At 32.4% G+C, this 19,414-nt stretch overlaps 1 protein-coding gene across 1 annotated transcript in view; it reads left to right on the forward strand.

Annotated features, from left to right (window-relative positions):
- The window catches only part of LOC134728100 (carnitine O-palmitoyltransferase 2, mitochondrial-like), a 36,175-nt gene extending 16,761 nt beyond the window's left edge, over positions 1–19,414 (forward strand). Inside the window, exons 9-15 of the mRNA XM_063592523.1 lie at positions 998–1,144; positions 1,764–1,884; positions 7,507–7,703; positions 8,395–8,564; positions 9,549–9,777; positions 14,300–14,488; positions 18,553–19,414. Coding sequence (XP_063448593.1) covers positions 998–1,144; positions 1,764–1,884; positions 7,507–7,703; positions 8,395–8,564; positions 9,549–9,777; positions 14,300–14,488; positions 18,553–18,701 — 1,202 coding nt within the window. The 3' untranslated portion in view covers positions 18,702–19,414. The remainder of the gene's footprint in view (positions 1–997; positions 1,145–1,763; positions 1,885–7,506; positions 7,704–8,394; positions 8,565–9,548; positions 9,778–14,299; positions 14,489–18,552) is intronic.

The raw sequence follows: 19,414 nt of genomic DNA on the forward strand, positions 1-19,414 counted from the left end.
TTTTCCTGTGTGGGCATGGATATGCTATATTTTGGACACTTTTAGCTTTTAAAAATATTGATTGATATGAAAGCTGTCAAGATGTAGGTTCCATCAGGGTGTTTTGAAATCTTCTAAATGAATGAAAAAGAAATTTGAGTACAGTTTCCTGAGGTTAATTATAAGTTATCATTTTTAACCGGATTTTGTGACAAAAATGTTGGTTATTGATTTGGGGATGCTTGGCAAGCGGGCGGGCGGCAATCAAATGTTGTCCGTGCATTAACTCATGAACCAAAGCTTTTAAAATTTTAATATGTTGTTACTTACAACTAAATGAAGGTCTAGTTTAATAATGGCGATTTTGACTTTTACCATTCAGGAGTTATGGTTCTTGAAAGATTGAAAAATGGCGTTTCCAGTCGTGTCCGTGCATTTACGCATGAACTGTTCTACCAAAGCTTCCCAAATTTTGATATATTGTTACTGATGACTAAATGGAGGTCAAGTTCAATAATGACGATTTTGACCTTTACCGTTCAGGAGTTATGGTTCTTGAAAGATCGTAAAATGGTGTTTCCATTCACTTTGTTGCATTTACTCAAGAACCATTCAATCTAAGCTTTTCAAATTTTAATATGTTGATACTGATGATAAAATAGAGGTCAAATTTGATATTGACTATTTTCACTTTCAACAATCATCAGTAATGGTTCTTGTGATATTGCCATGACACAAATAAATGCTAATTAATCCAGTTTGCTGTCGTTGTGACAGCCTCTTGTTGATGATTATAAGTAAAAAAAAAAAAAACAGATTTTAGCGATGCATCGTGTTAATATAAAATTTGAGATTTCAATAAAAAAAAATCTTTAAACAATGTCAATATCAACAAGGTTTTATTGTTGATAAAGGAACTTTATTTTGAAGAGAAAAAAAAACTTTAGTGAGCCATAAATGTATATGAATCTTCTTCACTCGTTTGATATTGACATTTGATTAAATTTATTTCTTGCAGGAATGGTTTTAGCACCTGATGTTATAATGGCCCATCTAAATTATATCCTACAAGACAGTCGTCCAGCTCCTGAATATCCTGTGGGAGTCCTCACTTCTGAAAACCGTGATACATGGGCTACAATTCGACAACAACTCTTAAATTCAGGTATTTATGTGCGTTTTGTCTGAACAATGCCATGACCAAAATTAGGCAACTTATAGATTCTTGAATAGGTAGTTTGGTTGATTAATTGATTTAATTTTGGGATTTGTCCACATTAGATTTTGATGTAGAATATTTTTTTAGAAAAAAATCTTGCATGCATAAAAAATTCCAGAATTATGCAACATTTTGGTAATTCAAATTATACTTTTGTCCTCCAGCACATCATGCCATAGATTGTAATAGTTTCATCAGTCAGTGAGGTCATACTTAAAAGAATTGTTTGACATTAAGCAGAGTTTCACATTTCAATACAGTTTCCATATTAAAATGAAAATTGCAAGAAAAAAAACATTCAGTGTTAAAGTAAATCAAGTTAATGTTTCATCAAGAACATGTGTTGGTAGGCATTATTTTAGTTGTCTTCATACATAAAACTACTATGTTGTCTATTGATAAAAGCTGTAGTGGACATTTTGCTATACGGTGCAGCAAAATTGTTCAAAGTTAAAGAAGGTAAAAAAATACATATATATATCTCACAGCAATTTTGTTTTTCGTTTAAAATAAGGATCATAAATCAATCAATTGTAATGTCAATATCTTCTTTCTTTTTTTTCAGGCAATGAAAATACCCTCCAGCTGATAGACAGTGCAGCTTTTGTGTTGACATTAGATGATTGTGCTCCTACAGATCCTAATGATATCACTAAAATCTTTTTACATGGAGATGGAAAAAACAGGTTCTCCTATACTACAATTACACACCTATCATCCATTAAAAAGACACTTATTGTACATTTGCTGTTTAATTGACACTCAGCCAGTAGCAGCATAAGTTGAATGCATAGATAACTTTTGTTTTAAAACTTTTGTTTTTAAAAACTCCCCAAGAAGCATTCCATTGAACAAGACCATATGTTCAATTCCATTATAGGAAATAGAAAGAACTGTAAATTCAGAAATTATTGTATTCTTTATTTTTTGTGATTGTTGAACAATCAACATGAATGCAAGTTAAATTTTTATACGACTGCAAAATTTGAAAAAAAATTCTTCGTATATTGCTATCACGTTGGCGTCGTCGTCGTCGTCGTCGTCCGAATACTTTTAGTTTTCGCACTCTAACTTTAGTAAAAGTGAAAAGAAATCTATGAAATTTTAACACAAGGTTTATGACCAAAAAAGAAAGGTTGGTATTGATTTTGGGAGTTTTGGTCCCAACATTTTAGGAATTAGGGGCCAAAAAGGGCCCAAATAAGCATTTTCTTGGTTTTCGCACTATAACTGTAGTTTAGGTTAATAGAAATCTTTGAAATTTTGACACAAGGTTTATGACAACAAAAGAAAGGTTGGGATTGATTTTGGGAGTTTTGGTTTCAACATTTTAGGAATTAGGTAGCAATAAACAGTTAGGAAAAAATACTAAAATTTGCCCTTATGAATTTAAACAATTCCCTTTTCATTGCTTTCTTGCAATATCAAGCTTACTGTTTGTGTCATATATGTGCATATGTATGTAATCAGAATCTTCCATAGATTTTATTTCCAGTATATAAAATGGTAAAATATAATTTCTTTTTGGTGTATCCATGGCAACAATCTGCATTTATTTGTTATGAAATATTGCAAAAAAGGGGGGGAAAGATGTCACATATTTCCCCAAAATTTGGCTAAAAGTAGAATTTCAATCGCTTGAAGTAATACCTTTTCTGAACTTGTGTACATATATCATTCAGCAAATCCAATGAAAATCATATGTCTTTCGTCTCATTATTTTGTAAAATTGCGTCAAAAACTTCGTGTAGAAAAAGAGTGTTTGTAAACAGTACATTAATTTCTGGGCCGATGGCCGGTCTAGCTATGAAAATACGGACTATCAAACAGAAAACAGCCCATAAAACATGTAAAAAATAATCTTGATGCTCTTATAAACCACCTATGAAGGCTATATTAGCACTCATCTGTCTAAAAATGAATTTTATTACACAATAACTTTCCTATTTGAAAAATTCACAGGGGCCATAATGCGAAACTAAACTCCTAACTGTGTATTGCTACCTTAGGGGCCAAAAAAGGGCCCAAATAAGCATTATTCTTGGTTTTCACACAATAACTTTAGTTTAAATAAATAGAAATCAATGAAATTTAAACACAATGTTTATGACCACAAAAGGAAGGTTGGTATTGATTTTGGGAGTTTAAGTCCCAACAGTTTAGGAATAAGGGGCCCAAAGGGTCCAAAATTAAACTTTGTTTGATTTCATCAAAATTGAATAATTGGGGTTCTTTGATATGCCGAATCTAACTGTGTATGTAGATTCTTAACTTTTGGTCCCATTTTCAAATTGGTCTACATTAAGGTCCAAAGGGTCCAAAATTAAACTTAGTTTGATTTAGACAAAAAATGAATCGGTTGGGTTCTTTGATATGCTGTGTATGTAGATTCTTCATTTTTATACGACCGCAAAATTTGAAAAATTTTCGTCGTATATTGCTATCATACTGGCGGCGTCGTCTGCGTCGTCATCGTCGTTGTCCGAATACTTTTAGTTTTCGCACTCTAACTTTAGTAAAAGTGAATAGAAATCTATGAAATTTTAACACAAGGTTTATGACCACAAAAGGAAGGTTGTATTGATTTTGGGAGTTTTGGTCCCAACATTTTAGGAATTAGGGGCCAAAAAGGGCCCAAATAAGCATTTTCTTGGTTTTCGCACTATAACTTTAGTTTAAGCTAATAGAAATCTATGAAATTTTGACACAAGGTTTATGACCACAAAAGAAAGGTTGGGATTGATTTTGGGAGTTTGGGATTCAACAGTTTAGGAATTAGGGGCCAAAAAAGGGCCCAAATAAGCATTTTTCTTGGTTTTTGCACCATAACGTTAGTATAAGTAAATAGAAATCTATGAAATTTAAACACAAGGTTTATGACCATAAAAGGAAGGTTGGTATTGATTTTGGGAGATTTGGTCCCAACAGTTTAGAAATGAGGGGCCCAAAGGGTCCAAAATTAAACTTTGCTTGATTTCATCAAAATTGAATAATTGGGGTTCTTTGATATGCTGAATCTAACTGTGTATGTAAATTCTTAACTTTTGGTCCCGTTTTCAAATTGGTTTACATTTAGGTCCAAAGGGTCCAAAATTAAACTTAGTTTGATTTTGACAAAAAATGAATCGGTTGGGTTCTTTGATATGCTGAATCTAAAAATGTACTTAGATTCTTGATTATTGGCCCTGTTTTCAAGTTGGTCCAAATCGGGGTCCAAAATTAAACTTTGTTTGATTTCATCAAAAATTGAATATATGAGGTTCTTTGATATGCCAAATCTAACTGTGTATGTAGATTCTTCATTTTTGGTCCTGTTTTCAAATTGGTCTACATTAAAGTTCAAAGGGTCCAAAATTAAACTTAGTTTGATTTTAACAAAAATTGAAATCTTGGGGTTCTTTGATATGCTGAATCCAAACATGTTCTTAGATTTGATTATGGGCCCAGTTTTCCAGTTGGTCCAAATCAGGATCTAAAATTATTATATTAAGTATTGTGCAATAGCAAGTCTTTTCAATTGCACAGTATTGCGCAATGGCAAGAAATATCTAATTGCACAATATTGTGAAATAGCATTTTTTTTTTAATTAGAGTTATCTTTCTTTGTCCAGAATAGTTTGCAAGAAATATCTAATTTCACAATATTGTGCAATAGCAAGATTTTTTTTTAATTGGAGTTATCTTTCTTTGTCCAGAATCAACAAGAAATATCTAATTTCACAATATTGTGCAATAGCAAGAATTTTTTTTAATTGGAGTTATCTTTCTTTGTCCAGAATCAACTTAAATCTTTGTTATATACAATATACAATGTATATTCACTTTTTACTACCAACTGATAAATTAAAATAATCTTTACCATTCAGTGATAACAATCAGTTTTTTTTACATCTTAATATATTATGATGTATTTAAATGAGTAGTTATTGTTGCAAACTCCATTAGAAATTTTAATTGAGATTAGTTTTGGAATAAGGGAAAGGGGGATGTGATTAAAAAAATTTGGTTCAATTTTTCTCATTTGAAATTTCATAAATAAAAAGAAAATTTCTTCAAACATTTTTTTGAGAGGATTAATATTCAACAGCATAGTGAATTGCTCTAAGAGAAAACAAAAATTTTAAGTTCATTAGAACACATTCATTCTGTGTCAGAAACCTATGCTGTGTCAACTATTTAATCACAATCCAAATTTAGAGCTGAATCCAGCTTGAATGTTGTGTCCGTACTTGCCCCAACCGTTCAGGGTTCAACCTCTGCGGTCGTATAAAGCTACGCCCTGCGGAGCATCTGGTTGGTCTTGTTTTCAAATTGGTCTACATTAAAGTCCAAAGGGTCCAAAATTAAACTTAGTTTGATTTTAACAAAAATTGAAATCTTGGGGTTCTTTGATATGCTGAATCAAAATATGTACTTAGATTTTTGATTATGGGCCCAGTTTTCAAGTTGGTCTAAATTAGGATCTAAAATTATTATATTAAGTATTGTGCAATAGCAAGTCTTTGCAATTGCACAATTGCAAGAAATATCTAATTACACAATATTGTGAAATAGCAAAAAAAAAATAATTAGAGTTATCTTTCTTTGTCCAGAATAGTAAGCAAGAAATATCTAATTGCACAATATTGTGCAATTGCAAGATTTTTTTTTAATTGGAGTTATCTTTCTTTGTCCAGAATCAACTTAAATCTTTGTTATATACAATATACAATGTATATTCACTTTTTACTACCAACTGATAAATTAAAATAATCTTTACCATTCAGTGATAACAAGCAGTTTTTTTACATCTTAATATTTTATGATGTATTTAAATGAGTAGTTATTGTTGCAAACTCCATTAGAAATTTTAATTGAGATTAGTTTTGGAATAAGGGAAAGGGGGATGTGATTAAAAAAATTGGGTTCAATTTTCTCATTTGAGAGGATTAATATTCAACAGCATAGTGAATTGCTGTAAGAGAAACAAAAATTTTAAGTTCATTAGAACACATTCATTCTGTGTCAGAAACCTATATGCTGTGTCAACTATTTAATTACAATCCAAATTTAGAGCTGAATCCAGCTTGAATGTTGTGTCCATACTTGCCCCAACCGTTCAGGGTTCAACCTCTGCGGTCGTATAAAGCTACGCCCTGCAGAGCATCTGGTTGTAATTTCAAATAAAACTGTGTACAAAAAATGCTATCAAAATTAAGACTTTTTTTTATTTTTGCAACTTCTATTGTGTTACGATAAGGCCAGGACTTTTTAATTTGTTGGTTTACGGATCTGCCAACCTGATTTTGCTGATTTCCAGAATAAACCTAAAATTGACTTTTCAGGCTTTTTTTTTCGGCTGACCCTAACAAATGCATTATTCCTGAAAAATAATTCAAATATCCATTTTTTTTTAAATGAAATGCATTAATCACTAACAGAAGTGATGACACTTTCTGTTGTGAAAAAATGAAACTTCCAGTTTACGTTCCTAAAAATAGACAAATCAATTATTAATGACCTTGAAATGTCGTTTGCACAAACAATTTTGCGGAAAGAAACCTGTGTTTAAAACCAATTACACAATAAGTTTGTTTCCCTTATCTGTCACCAGTCCGTAAGATGCATGTTCTCATAGAAATAGACTTGTCCAAATGTGGACAGGTGGAAGTTCATGACATCAAGTTAAAGTACTGAATTTTAACAAATCATTTGATATTTTCTTGTTTCATAGATAATTAAAAAATATCGTCCATTTGGATAAAAAACGGGAATGCATGACAACAGATTTACTCGATATTCTCGTTTTTCCAGTAGATGAGTCTATTACGTTTTTGACACGTGTGTTTAAAATTATTTTCTTACAATGTTTTTACATTTTTTTTCTTTATCAGTTTTCGTGCTTTTTATTATTCACCAAGTTTTGATTAAGAGCTACTGACGTGAATCTGTTTTTCTTGTTTGTGAAATGATGATTTAAATTCGTCTTTGTCTGTGTATCCCCTTTTTTTTACAGGAAATTATTAGACTATGTCATGCGATGTTTACAGCAGAGCAATAATATTTCATCGAACTAAAATTTAAGAATGATGACAAAATAGTATGACAAACATATTATTAGAAAGGTGTAATATATTTTTATTTCGCATATCAGTTTTCTGTCTTGAAAGATATTTTTTTTTCTTTTTTTTTTCCTGACTGACCCACCCAGATTTTTCATGGAGAAAATCTGTAAACCAACAAATTAAAAAAACGTGGCCTAAGAAAACTTTACAAAATTTCAGAATTTATCATGTTTATAGTACTTTATTGATTTTTATTTCTTTCAGATGGTTTGACAAGAGTTTTTCATTGATATTTGATAAGGAAGGTGTTGCTTGTGTGAACTTTGAACATTCATGGGGAGATGGTGTGGCTGTAGTCCGATATATAAACGAGATATACAAGGATTCAACAGAGAATCCTAAAGTACACCCTGACACTAAGCCAGCAACTGTTGATTCTTCTCAAATTGTACAGTGTTTAGGTAAAAAAAATTATGTGAATTGATAAACAAAATGTGCATGTGCAAAAAGTAAAATCACAAGAAATACTGAACACCGAGGAAAAATCAAAATGGAAAGTTCCTAATCAAAAGGCAAAATCATAACCCTAAAACACATCAAAAGAATGGACAACTGTCATATTCCTGATTTGGTACATGTGTTTTCCAAAAGTAGAAAATGGTGGATTCAACCCGGATTAAACCTAATATCCTGTTTTGAAGAATATTATCTGAAAAAAAGATAATAATATTGTGAATTTCTTTACCATGACCTAAAATATAAAACTATATGTTTTTGATAATAGGATAAGCATAGGCCAAACACAATGTTGACAGGTTTAGAGCAGAGAACATTATTAATTTGCTCATCATCAGTTGAAAATACTTGGTCTGTTAGTTTTTTTTTATTTTACAAGCAAAGAAATAATTTCTTGTTGACATATATATTTTAGACAAGAAATCATTTTTTATGTTAATTAAGTGAATATATGTACAATTGGCATAAACACTTAAGAGCAAATTTTGTTCTTTTGGGTTTTTTTATTTGCCTAAAGCATAAAATTTCATTTAACTTAAAATGCATGCAATTCAATTTTACCTTTAAGCGCTTGATACTGGGAGTTTCATAAATCTCACCATGATAATTTTCTATATTATCTCATTATTTCTATAGATTTCTCACTAGATAATAATGTGAAAGAGGCTATAAAAACAGCCAAGATCAATTTTGATAAACATGTGGGTGCTTTAGATCAACATCATTTAGAGTATTTTAAAATAACAAAAAAGACAGCTAAAGAATTCCGCATGAGTCCTGATGCTCTTATGCAGTTAGCTATACAGGTATGTTTATTTTATTGAAAAATATGTTTGATCATAATCACACAACCAACAATGACAGATAGAAAAAAAGGAGAATCACAAAAATAATAAACTTCAAGGAAAATTCAAAAATGGAAAGTCCCTAAGCAAATGGCAAAATCAAAAGCTCAAACACATCAAACGAATGGATAACAACTGTCATATTCCTGACTTGGTACAGGCATTTTCTGACTTAGAAAATGGTGGATTAAACCCTGTTTTAATGCTAGCTAAACCTCTCATGTGTAAGGCAGTTGCATAAATTTCCATTATATTGATAATGATGTGTGAATAAAACACATAATAGGTAAAAATGTCAAAATATCAGTACATCAGTCAACATTGTGTTATTATGTTAATCAATATAAAAACCAACAAAAATGTAAACAAACATTAACCATGGCATAATAACACAACGACAGGATGTATAAGTACAGAGTTATGTCATATGAAGACATTCCTTCAATAGTCCTATGATGAACGGCAATAAAAAGCACGGTTTCTTTATATTTAGATACTTTATAGCAATGTGTAGATTATTATCTGATTGAAAATTAATTCTTTCATACCATGCTCTTTGCTCATTTTCAATTTTATTGGAATTAAAACATGGCTTTGTATCCAAAGCGAAAGAAGAATGTCATATTAGAATGCAAATGAAAAACATACCCATTATTTTCCAACATAAAATACAAAGGTCTGTGATGTAGCTTAACAGTTACTTTATTTACCAAAACGTTTTTATGGAGACTAATTTTTAAGGGACTTGGTTTAGGTTATTTTTCTGAAGAATATTGTGTACTGGTAAGACCTGATTGTTTCTACAGATATTTTGAATCTTATCTATTCAAAACAGCTGTGCAAGAAATATCTATGTCCATTGTCCATATTTGTCATAACATTTGTAACATACTACACAAAAAATGGAAAATTTGCATCTATGTATCAATACATGTTCTTTTTCAGATGGCCTACTACAAACAATGTGGTAAATTTGTAGCTACATATGAATCTTGCAGTACAGCAGCATTTAAACATGGCCGAACAGAAACAATGAGACCAGCAACAATGTACACTAAACAAGCTGTTGAGATGATATGTAAACAAAATATCACAGCAAGTCAATTAGAATTAGGAAAAGCATTAATGAATTGTTCTGATCTTCATAACAAACTAACAAAGGATGCAGCAATGGGTAATATATTTATAATATTTTGATATATTATTATATTTTCGAAGGTAGAGAGAATACGGCAGATAGCAAAAAGCATATTGCATGGTTATTTTTAGAATATCTAACTAGAGGCTCTTAAGAGCCTGTGTCGTCACCTTGGTCTATGTGCATATTCAACAAAAGACACATATGGATTAATGACAAAATTGTGTTTTGGTGATGGTGATGTGTTTGTACATCTTACTTTACTGAACATTCTTTTTTACTTAACAATTATCTTCACTTTTGATGAACTTGGCTCATTAGTTACAGAGGAAAATATTTTGTTAAAAATATACAAAAATTTACAAAATTTATGAAAATTGACTGTAAAGGGCTGTAACACCTTAAGGGGTCAACTGACCATTTTGATTTATTTGTAGATCTTACTTTGCTGGACATTATTGCAGTTTACAGTTTATCTCTATTTTCAGTTATATATAAGATAATAACCAAAAAGGCCAAATTTCCTTAAAAATTACCAATTCAGGGGCAGCACCCCAACAACCAGATGTCCTATTCGTCTGAAAATTGTAGGTCAGATAGATTTTAACTTGATAAACAATTTAACCCCATGTCAGACTTGCTCTAAATGCTTTGGTTTCAGAGTTATAAACCAAAATCTACATTTTACCCCTAAGTTCTATTTTTAGCCATGGTGGCAGTCTTGGTTGGTTGGCCGGGTCACGCCACTCATTTTACAAACTATATACCCCAATGATGATTGTGGCCAAGTATTGCTAAATTTGGCCCAGTAGCTTCAGAGAAGATTTTTGTAATAGATTACAAAAATTTACGAAAAAATTGGTAAAAAATGACTATAAAGGTCAATAACTCCTTTAGGGGTCAACTGACCATTTTTGTCTTGTTGACTTATTTGTAGATCTTACTTTGCTGATCATTAATGCTGTTTGCAGTTTATCTCATTCTATGATAATATTCAAGATAATAACCAAAAACTGCATGGTGGCCATCTTGGTTGGTTGGCTGGGTCACGCCACAAATTTTTTAAGCTAGATACCCCAATGATGATTGTGGCCAAGTATTGTTAAATTTGACCGAGTTGTTTCAGAGGAGAAGATTTTTGTAAAAGTTAACGATGACAGACACGACGACAGATGCCAAGTGATGAGAAAAGCTCTCTTGGCCTTTTAGGCCAGGTGAGCTAAAAACAGATATACTCTGTGACGTCATGTAATGAATTTCAGGATATAGTTAAAAGATCTTAAATGTTTTGAAACAAATGATATATGTGATTGATTATTTGACGAAAAAATCTTCAAATACATAAGATGACAAACAAAAACAAAAAAGCAATTGAAATAACAACTAATATTTTGTTATTGTCCCGGAGACAATACAATATGCATAAAATTCAAATACAAATATGGTCGGAATTTGGTAATATAACAAATAAAGCCTTTGTATGAGGTCAATTAATATTAATCTGGGAAAAAACATGTGTTCTTCTTAAATTATTGGTTTAAATTTGTAACAATAAAAATGTGTTTAAGAGTCAAATTAAAAGACATCGTTTGATTGACTAAGATCCTGTGACAGTTATTCATCAATTTTGATTATTAATGGAAATGGAAAGAATTTGCAATAAGAAGGGCAATGCTAGTCTTCTCAGGAATTATAATAACAAGACCATTACCTGCTACTGGTGAATGTGTGGAGAGGACAATTGAACCCATTAGGTCCGAGACCACAATTTTCGTCCCTTGATTTTCGTTGTTCACGAATATAGTCCCTAGTGTTAACAGTGGGTTACTTGCCAATAATTTTTATACCCCTTCCAAATTTATTTCTCCATGTTTAATGCCTCAAATTGTAAGTAGGGGGGTGAAATTACACTGTAAAAAAATTTGGGTCCAGAATTTTACAGGAAAGTAGTGATTTGGTCCAGCTGAAAAAGGTTAAAATTTAGCACTTCGGAAGCTGTCAAAAGATTTCAAGACACCCTAAACACAAAATTGTCCATATTTTGAGTTTGAGGCGATGAAGTTTTCTATAATTTTGATATATGTCCCAAAAGTAGTACAACACACTGTAAAAATTTCATTGGGAAAGCACAGGTGGGATTTTTTTAATTTTCATTTATGTTCTAAAAGAAATGCACTACGAATTAATTGTGTTCTCGGACCTAAGAGGTGAAGTCTGTAAATATAGAATCTGTACTTTGGCAACTTCCCTAAATGATTTGGTGGTTTTAATTTGTCAAATAGCAAGAAACTAAAGGATTTAAACTTTTATTTTATAGAATTTCTGCAAAAATGACCAATTTTGGCATTTTATGGTCAAAATAGGCATTTTAAGGCTTTTTCAATATTAATGCATACATGACATCCTGACTTTCTATCTGACAGGTTTTCATGTGTCAATTCTTGTGTTTCTATGCCTTTATCTAGTTCTTTTACTTGTTTATGAATTCAGAATCTACAGAAAAGAAGATTATTTCAGACAATATGTACAAAATGTGTTGTATAAATGACCCTTGTCTAACGCCCTGTTTGGATGAAGTCAAAAGTGGGGTTCTTTGTACATAAAATTTGAAGTCCACAATAAAGACCTCACTAAATTTGTATCAAAAGCACTTTACAATGTCTATTGTACCTGTTCCATCTCACATAATATCTTTCTATTCTTCTGTAGGATAGCAAGTGGTTTAAATATAAGCCTGTTGAGACTAAAATTGCATTCAAGTTTTTCATTAAAAAGGCAAAAATCTTTGTATCAGACCATACTGTCTGTAAGAAAAGTTAATTGCAAGAGCCTTTTTGTGCTCAGATTTGTTGTATCATGTCACATGAGTATAGAAATGATAAAAAAGACACAATTCTTTATTTCTTATAGCCTCAATATGCATTTTTTAATGTAAATATGTGGCACAGCCTAAATTGACCCTTATTTTTTTCCAGTCTTACTTGGCTTAAGACCCTTTTAAACTAATATGATATGTTATTTGTGACTTTTCTTTCTATTTAAAGTACATTCAATACATATGTAAAGATTATTTATAACCAAAAAGCTTCACAAATTTAAAATTGCTGAAAAATATTACATCTTCATGTAAGGCCCCCTTTCATTGAAAAACCTCAATGTTTAGGCCCAGTCTGATATAAATTTGACTTTTGAATAACTATGCTAAGTCTGATAAATCAAATGAGTACTCTATTGCTTTTAGTACATAATAAATGATATATTAGAGCATTTAAAAAGTTTTTTTTTGCAATATTTTAATTTTCAAAGCCGAAAATGTTGATAGTTGAAATTATTTTCTTTGGTTACATCTTCTGACATCAGACTCGGACTTCTCTTGAACTGAATTTTAATGTGCGTATTGTTATGCTTTTACTTTTCTACACTGGTTAGAGGTATAGGGGGAGGGTTGAGATCTCACAAACATGTTTAACCCCGCCGCATTTTTGCGCCTGTCCCAAGTCAGGAGCCTCTGGCCTTTGTTAGTCTTGTATTATTTAAATTTTAGTTTCTTGTGTACAATTTGGAAATTAGTATGGCGTTCATTATCACTGAACTAGTATATAATTGTTTAGGAGCCAGCTGAAGGACGCCTCCGGGTGCGGGAATTTCTCGCTACATTGAAGACCTGTTGGTGACCTTCTGCTGTTGTGTTTTTTTATTTTGGTCGGGTTGTTGTCTCTTTGACACATTCCCCATTTCCATTCTCAATTTTATTCAATTTTAATGTCAAAATTTAACACGCAAAGATGAGTACAGAATTTATCATATTGTCTATAATATATATCCTATTGTTATGAAACTTTGCAAGCAGTGTTATAATTTATTAGGCTTTGGTCATACCAAGTTTGTTTAAGATTTGTCAACTCTTTCTATCCTATTAGGTCCGAGACCACAATTGTCGTCCCTTGATTTTCGTTGTTCACGAATATAGTCCCTAGTGTTAACAGTGGGTTACTTGCCAATAATTTTTATACCCCTTCCAAATTTATTTCTCCATGTTTAATGCCTCAAATTGTAAGTAGGGGGGTGAAATTACACTGTAAAAAAATTTGGGTCCAGAATTTTACAGGAAAGTAGTGATTTGGTCCAGCTGAAAAAGGTTAAAATTTAGCACTTCGGAAGCTGTCAAAAGATTTCAAGACATCCTAAACACAAAATTGTCCATATTTTGAGTTTGAGGCGATGAAGTTTTCTATAATTTTGATATAATATGTCCCAAAAGTAGTACAACACACTGTAAAAATTTCATTGGGAAAGGGCAGGTGGGATTTTTTAAATTTTCATTTATGTTCTAAAAGAAATGCACTACGAATTAATTGTGTTCTCGGACCATTACACTGATCTTCAGTCTTCATATTTTATGTTATTTCAAAATTGTACTTCATGCACTCATATTTCTAACTGAATTTTTTATGTATGGGAGGATAACCATCCTCCAATTTTTCCATCTCTGTATTGCTTTCTTGTCATCTTCTTGATTAACATTATTACATGTAGGTTTAATATTTTTCTGTTGTAGGTAATGGCTTTGATCGACATCTGTTTGCTTTAAGGAACCTAGCTGAAAAAAATGGCACTAAAACAGAAATGTTTTCAGATAAAAATTACGCAAAGATCAACCATATTATCCTGTCAACTTCTACTGTAGGTAGTCCTGCTATCAATATAGGAGGCTTTGCTCCTGTTGTTAGAGATGGCTATGGAGTAGGTGAGTAAATCTTGTCCTGCTATTTATATAGGAGGCTTTGCTCCTGTTGTTAGAGATGGCTATGGAGTAGGTGAGTAAATCTTGTCCTGCTATTAACATAGGAGGCTTTGCTCCTGTTGTTAGAGATGGATATGGAGTAGGTGAGTAAATCTTGTCCTGCTATTAATATAGGAGGCTTTGCTCCTGTTGTTAGAGATGGCTATGGAGTAGGTGAGTAAATCTTGTCCTGCTATTAATATAGGAGGCTTTGCTTCTGTTATTAGGGATGGCTATGGAGTAGGTGAGTAAATCTTGTCCTGCTATTAACATAGGAGGCTTTGCTCCTGTTGTTAGAGATGGCTATGGAGTAGGTGAGTAAATCTTGTCCTGCTATTAATATAGGAGGCTTTGCTTCTGTTATTAGGGATGGCTATGGAGTAGGTGAGTAAATCTTGTCCTGCTATTAACATAGGAGGCTTTGCTCCTGTTGTTAGAGATGGCTATGGAGTAGGTGAGTAAATCTTGTCCTGCTATTAACATAGGAGGCTTTTCTCCTGTTGTTAGAGATGGCTATGGAGTAGGTGAGTAAATCTTGTCCTGCTATTTACATAGGAGGCTTTTCTCCTGTTGTTAGAGATGGCTATGGAGTAGGTGAGTAAATCTTGTCCTGCTATTAATATAGGAGGCTTTGCTTCTGTTATTAGGGATGGCTTTGGTGTAGGTGAGTAAATCTTGTCCTGCTATTAACATAGGAGGCTTTGCTCCTGTTGTTAGAGATGGCTATGGAGTAGGTGAGTAAATCTTGTCCTGCTATTAACATAGGAGGCTTTTCTCCTGTTGTTAGCAGAGATGGGTCCGATTACTTTCAATGTAATTGATTAAATTACAATTACTTTGTCATTTGTACGATTAAATTAAATTAATGATTACATCATTTCTGAAAGTGTCTGATTAAATTAATGATTACATTGGCAAAGTAATCATGATTACATCTGATTACAATGAATTAAAAAAAAAACAGTTTGCATGATGTGAATGAATAAACGTTTAATATATAACTATAGCATTTTTTCGAAAGCATTGTGTTTTCTATATTAGAAAATGATAACTTCAAACTTCATCTATTTAATAAACCTCAAAAGTTCACTTCATACATACATGAACATTGTGTCACTGGTTATGACCCATTGCACTTTATCAAAAAATGAAGGAAACCAAACTGTCTTAAAATGTTCAATATAAATTGAATAAGAATAACAAAAAGTTTCCTTTATTGACCATAAACAAAGTGAAAGATTTTTTTCATTGTAATCAGAATGTAATCATAAAGTAATCAGGATTACAGGGTATTTTGAAAAGTAATTGATTAAATTAAATTACATGTAATCAGATTTTTGGCTGATTAATGATTACAATGATTACTTGAAGAATTGTAATCAATTACAGCTGATTAACGATTACAATTACCCCAACTCTGGTTGTTAGAGGTGGCTATGGAGTAGGTGAGTAAATCTTGTCCTGCTATTTACATAGGAGGCTTTTCTCCTGTTGTTAGAGATGGCTATGGAGTAGGTGAGTAAATCTTGTCCTGCTATTAATATAGGAGGCTTTGCTCCTGTTGTTAGAGATGGCTATGGAGTAGGTGAGTAAATCTTGTCCTGCTATTAACATAGGAGGCTTTTCTCCTGTTGTTAGAGATGGCTATGGAGTAGGTGAGTAAATCTTGTCCTGCTATTAATATAGGAGGCTTTGCTCCTGTTGTTAGAGATGGCTATGGAGTAGGTGAGTAAATCTTGTCCTGCTATTAACATAGGAGGCTTTGCTCCTGTTGTTAGAGATGGCTATGGAGTAGGTGAGTAAATCTTGTCCTGCTATTAATATAAGAGGCTTTGCTCCTGTTGTTAGAGATGGCTATGGAGTAGGTGAGTAAATCTTGTCCTGCTATTAACATAGGAGGCTTTGCTCCTGTTGTTAGAGATGGCTATGGAGTAGGTGAGTAAATCTTGTCCTGCTATTAATATAGGAGGCTTTGCTCCTGTTGTTAGAGATGGCTTTGGAGTAGGTGGGTAAATCTTGTCCTGCTATTAACATAGGAGGCTTTGCTCCTGTTGTTAGAGATGGCTATGGAGTAGGTGAGTAAATCTTGTCCTGCTATTAACATAGGAGGCTTTGCTCCTGTTGTTAGAGATGGCTATGGAGTAGGTGAGTAAATCTTGTCCTGCTATTAATATAGGAGGCTTTGCTCCTGTTGTTAGAGATGGCTATGGAGTAGGTGAGTAAATCTTGTCCTGCTATTAACATAGGAGGCTTTGCTCCTGTTGTTAGAGATGGCTATGGAGCAGGTGAGTAAATCTTGTCCTGCTATTAACATAGGAGGCTTTGCTCCTGTTGTTAGAGATGGCTATGGAGTAGGTGAGTAAATTTTGTCCTGCTATTAATATAGGAGGCTTTGCTTCTGTTATTATGAATGGATATGGAGTAGGTGAGTAAATATTGTCCTGCTATTAATATAGGAGGCTTTGCTTCTGTTATTAGGGAAGGACATGGAGTAGGTGAGTAAATCTTGTCCTGCTATTAACATAGGAGGCTTTGCTCCTGTTGTTAGAGATGGCTATGGAGTAGGTGAGTAAATCTTGTCCTGCTATAAACATAGGAGGCTTTGCTCCTGTTGTTAGAGATGGCTATGGAGTAGGTGAGTAAATCTTGTCCTGCTATTTACATAGGAGGCTTTTCTCCTGTTGTTAGAGATGGCTATGGAGTAGGTGAGTAAATCTTGTCCTGCTATTAATATAGGAGGCTTTGCTCCTGTTGTTAGAGATGGCTATGGAGTAGGTGAGTAAATCTTGTCCTGCTATTAATATAGGAGGCTTTGCTTCTGTTATTAGGGATGGATATGGAGTAGGTGAGTAAATCTTGTCCTGCTATTAACATAGGAGGCTTTGCTCCTGTAGTTAGAGATGGCTATGGAGTAGGTGAGTAAATCTTGTCCTGCTATTAATATAGGAGGCTTTGCTTCTGTTATTAGAGATTGCTATGGAGTAGGTGAGTAAATCTTGTCCTGCTATTAACATAGGAGGCTTTGCTCCTGTTGTTAGAGATGGCTATGGAGTAGGTGAGTAAATCTTGTCCTGCTATTAACATAGGAGGCTTTGCTCCTGTTGTTAGAGATGGCTATGGAGTAGGTGAGTAAATCTTGTCCTGCTTTTAATATAGGAGGCTTTGCTCCTGTTGTTAGAGATGGCTATGGAGTAGGTGAGTAAATCTTGTCCTGCTTTTAATATAGGAGGCTTTGCTCCTGTTGTTAGAGATGGCTATGGAGTAGGTGAGTAAATCTTATCCTGCTATTAATATAGGAGGCTTTGCTTCTGTTATTAGGGATGGATATGGAGCAGGTGAGTAAATCTTGTGGGATTTGTGTATGTGCTATTTTCCTTTAAAAAGCAAGTGGATAGTTCTTTAAACTGTTAAATATGCATGATCACAAACAAATACAAAGTGAAACTGCAATTAAGAGCCAATGAAAAGTTGTTGGTATACTCTAGCTGATAATAAGTAAAGGATTCATGAAATTATTTTGTGGAAAACAGCATCTTAATATCAGTTACAAAATGCACAAAGGAACTATAATTTTTGTCATTTTGTTTGGGTAGTATATAGTTTGAACTGAAGTGATAGCTTATTGTGTTACAAACTTACAATGTCTCTCTTATATCTGTGTGAAATACTTTGTGAAAATTAAAGTCAAATTTTAGTATTTCTATTATAATTTATCAGCCAAATAGTCAGCACTTCTCTGTTGACATGAGTTATCATTGATATGTTTGTAATTAAAATATATTAATTGTTTACTAAGCTTCGAATTTTCAAATTCTAAGAATGTTCTACCCCTAAAATAGATTATTACCTCAGCTGGCAAACTCTATCAGAATTTTGGTCCTTAATGCTCTTCAATCTCTTACGTTGTTTTAACTTTTTGAATTCATATATTACTGATGGGTATTTTGTAGACAAAAACACTAGTCTAGCAACAAAATTTTAATCCTTGTATCTATGATGAGTTAATTTACTGATGTTTTAACTTTCAGGTTATTCAATAGAAGACAATAGAATAGGATACAATGTCACCAGTTATCCTCCTGACACAAATGTACAAGACTTTATAAAATGTCTAAGTGAAAGTTTAGATGACATCTATGAAATATTCCATGGAAGAATACCAAGACAATCATCATAATGATAGTGAAGATGATAGGATCAATTTATTTCTTTAAGGAAAATCCTTATTAATCAGCAAGTGAAGGGACCATATTTTTTTTATCTGTTTGTCATTGATACAGAGAGAAAAATATTTATTTAATATATGGATTTGATTTCTTTATTTGCTCTTTTAAATAGTGTATGTTAAATTCAAGATCAAAGTGTGAATACTTATTTATTATTGTTCGATCATACAGAGTTATATTAGTATGTGATTTAACAATTTTAAATTTTGCATTATGTATCAATTCAAATGTTTAAAATATAGTATCACCTTGCATTTTAATGTGAAAGCTTAGAAAACTTGTATGCAGTTGTTTAAACCTTTTACCTTTGCAGTTTACCTCAGGTCAGTGTGTTCTTATAATCAGATTAGGAAGTTTTTTAAACAGGCTCAAATATTATTGAAGACTTTACTTGACAAACTATTCATTTTGACAGTCAGATGTCACAAAAAATTTAAAACCTAAAAAAAAGAGCAGACAAAACATGAGAATATACATCAACCTCATGGGATTTCAAGGTCAATTGAATGATAGAGTAGTGGATATGCTAGTGTAAAATTGTTGTTTAACACTGCAAAGGAAATCTATGGTACCATGGTTGTAATATTAGTTGAGTTTTGGTGTAAACAATATTTTTATTATGGTAAATACAAGTATAAATTATAAACACATACACAATAAGGAT

The sequence above is a fragment of the Mytilus trossulus genome, chromosome 1, assembly GCF_036588685.1.
Source record: "Mytilus trossulus isolate FHL-02 chromosome 1, PNRI_Mtr1.1.1.hap1, whole genome shotgun sequence".
Lineage (NCBI taxonomy): Eukaryota > Metazoa > Mollusca > Bivalvia > Mytilida > Mytilidae > Mytilus > Mytilus trossulus.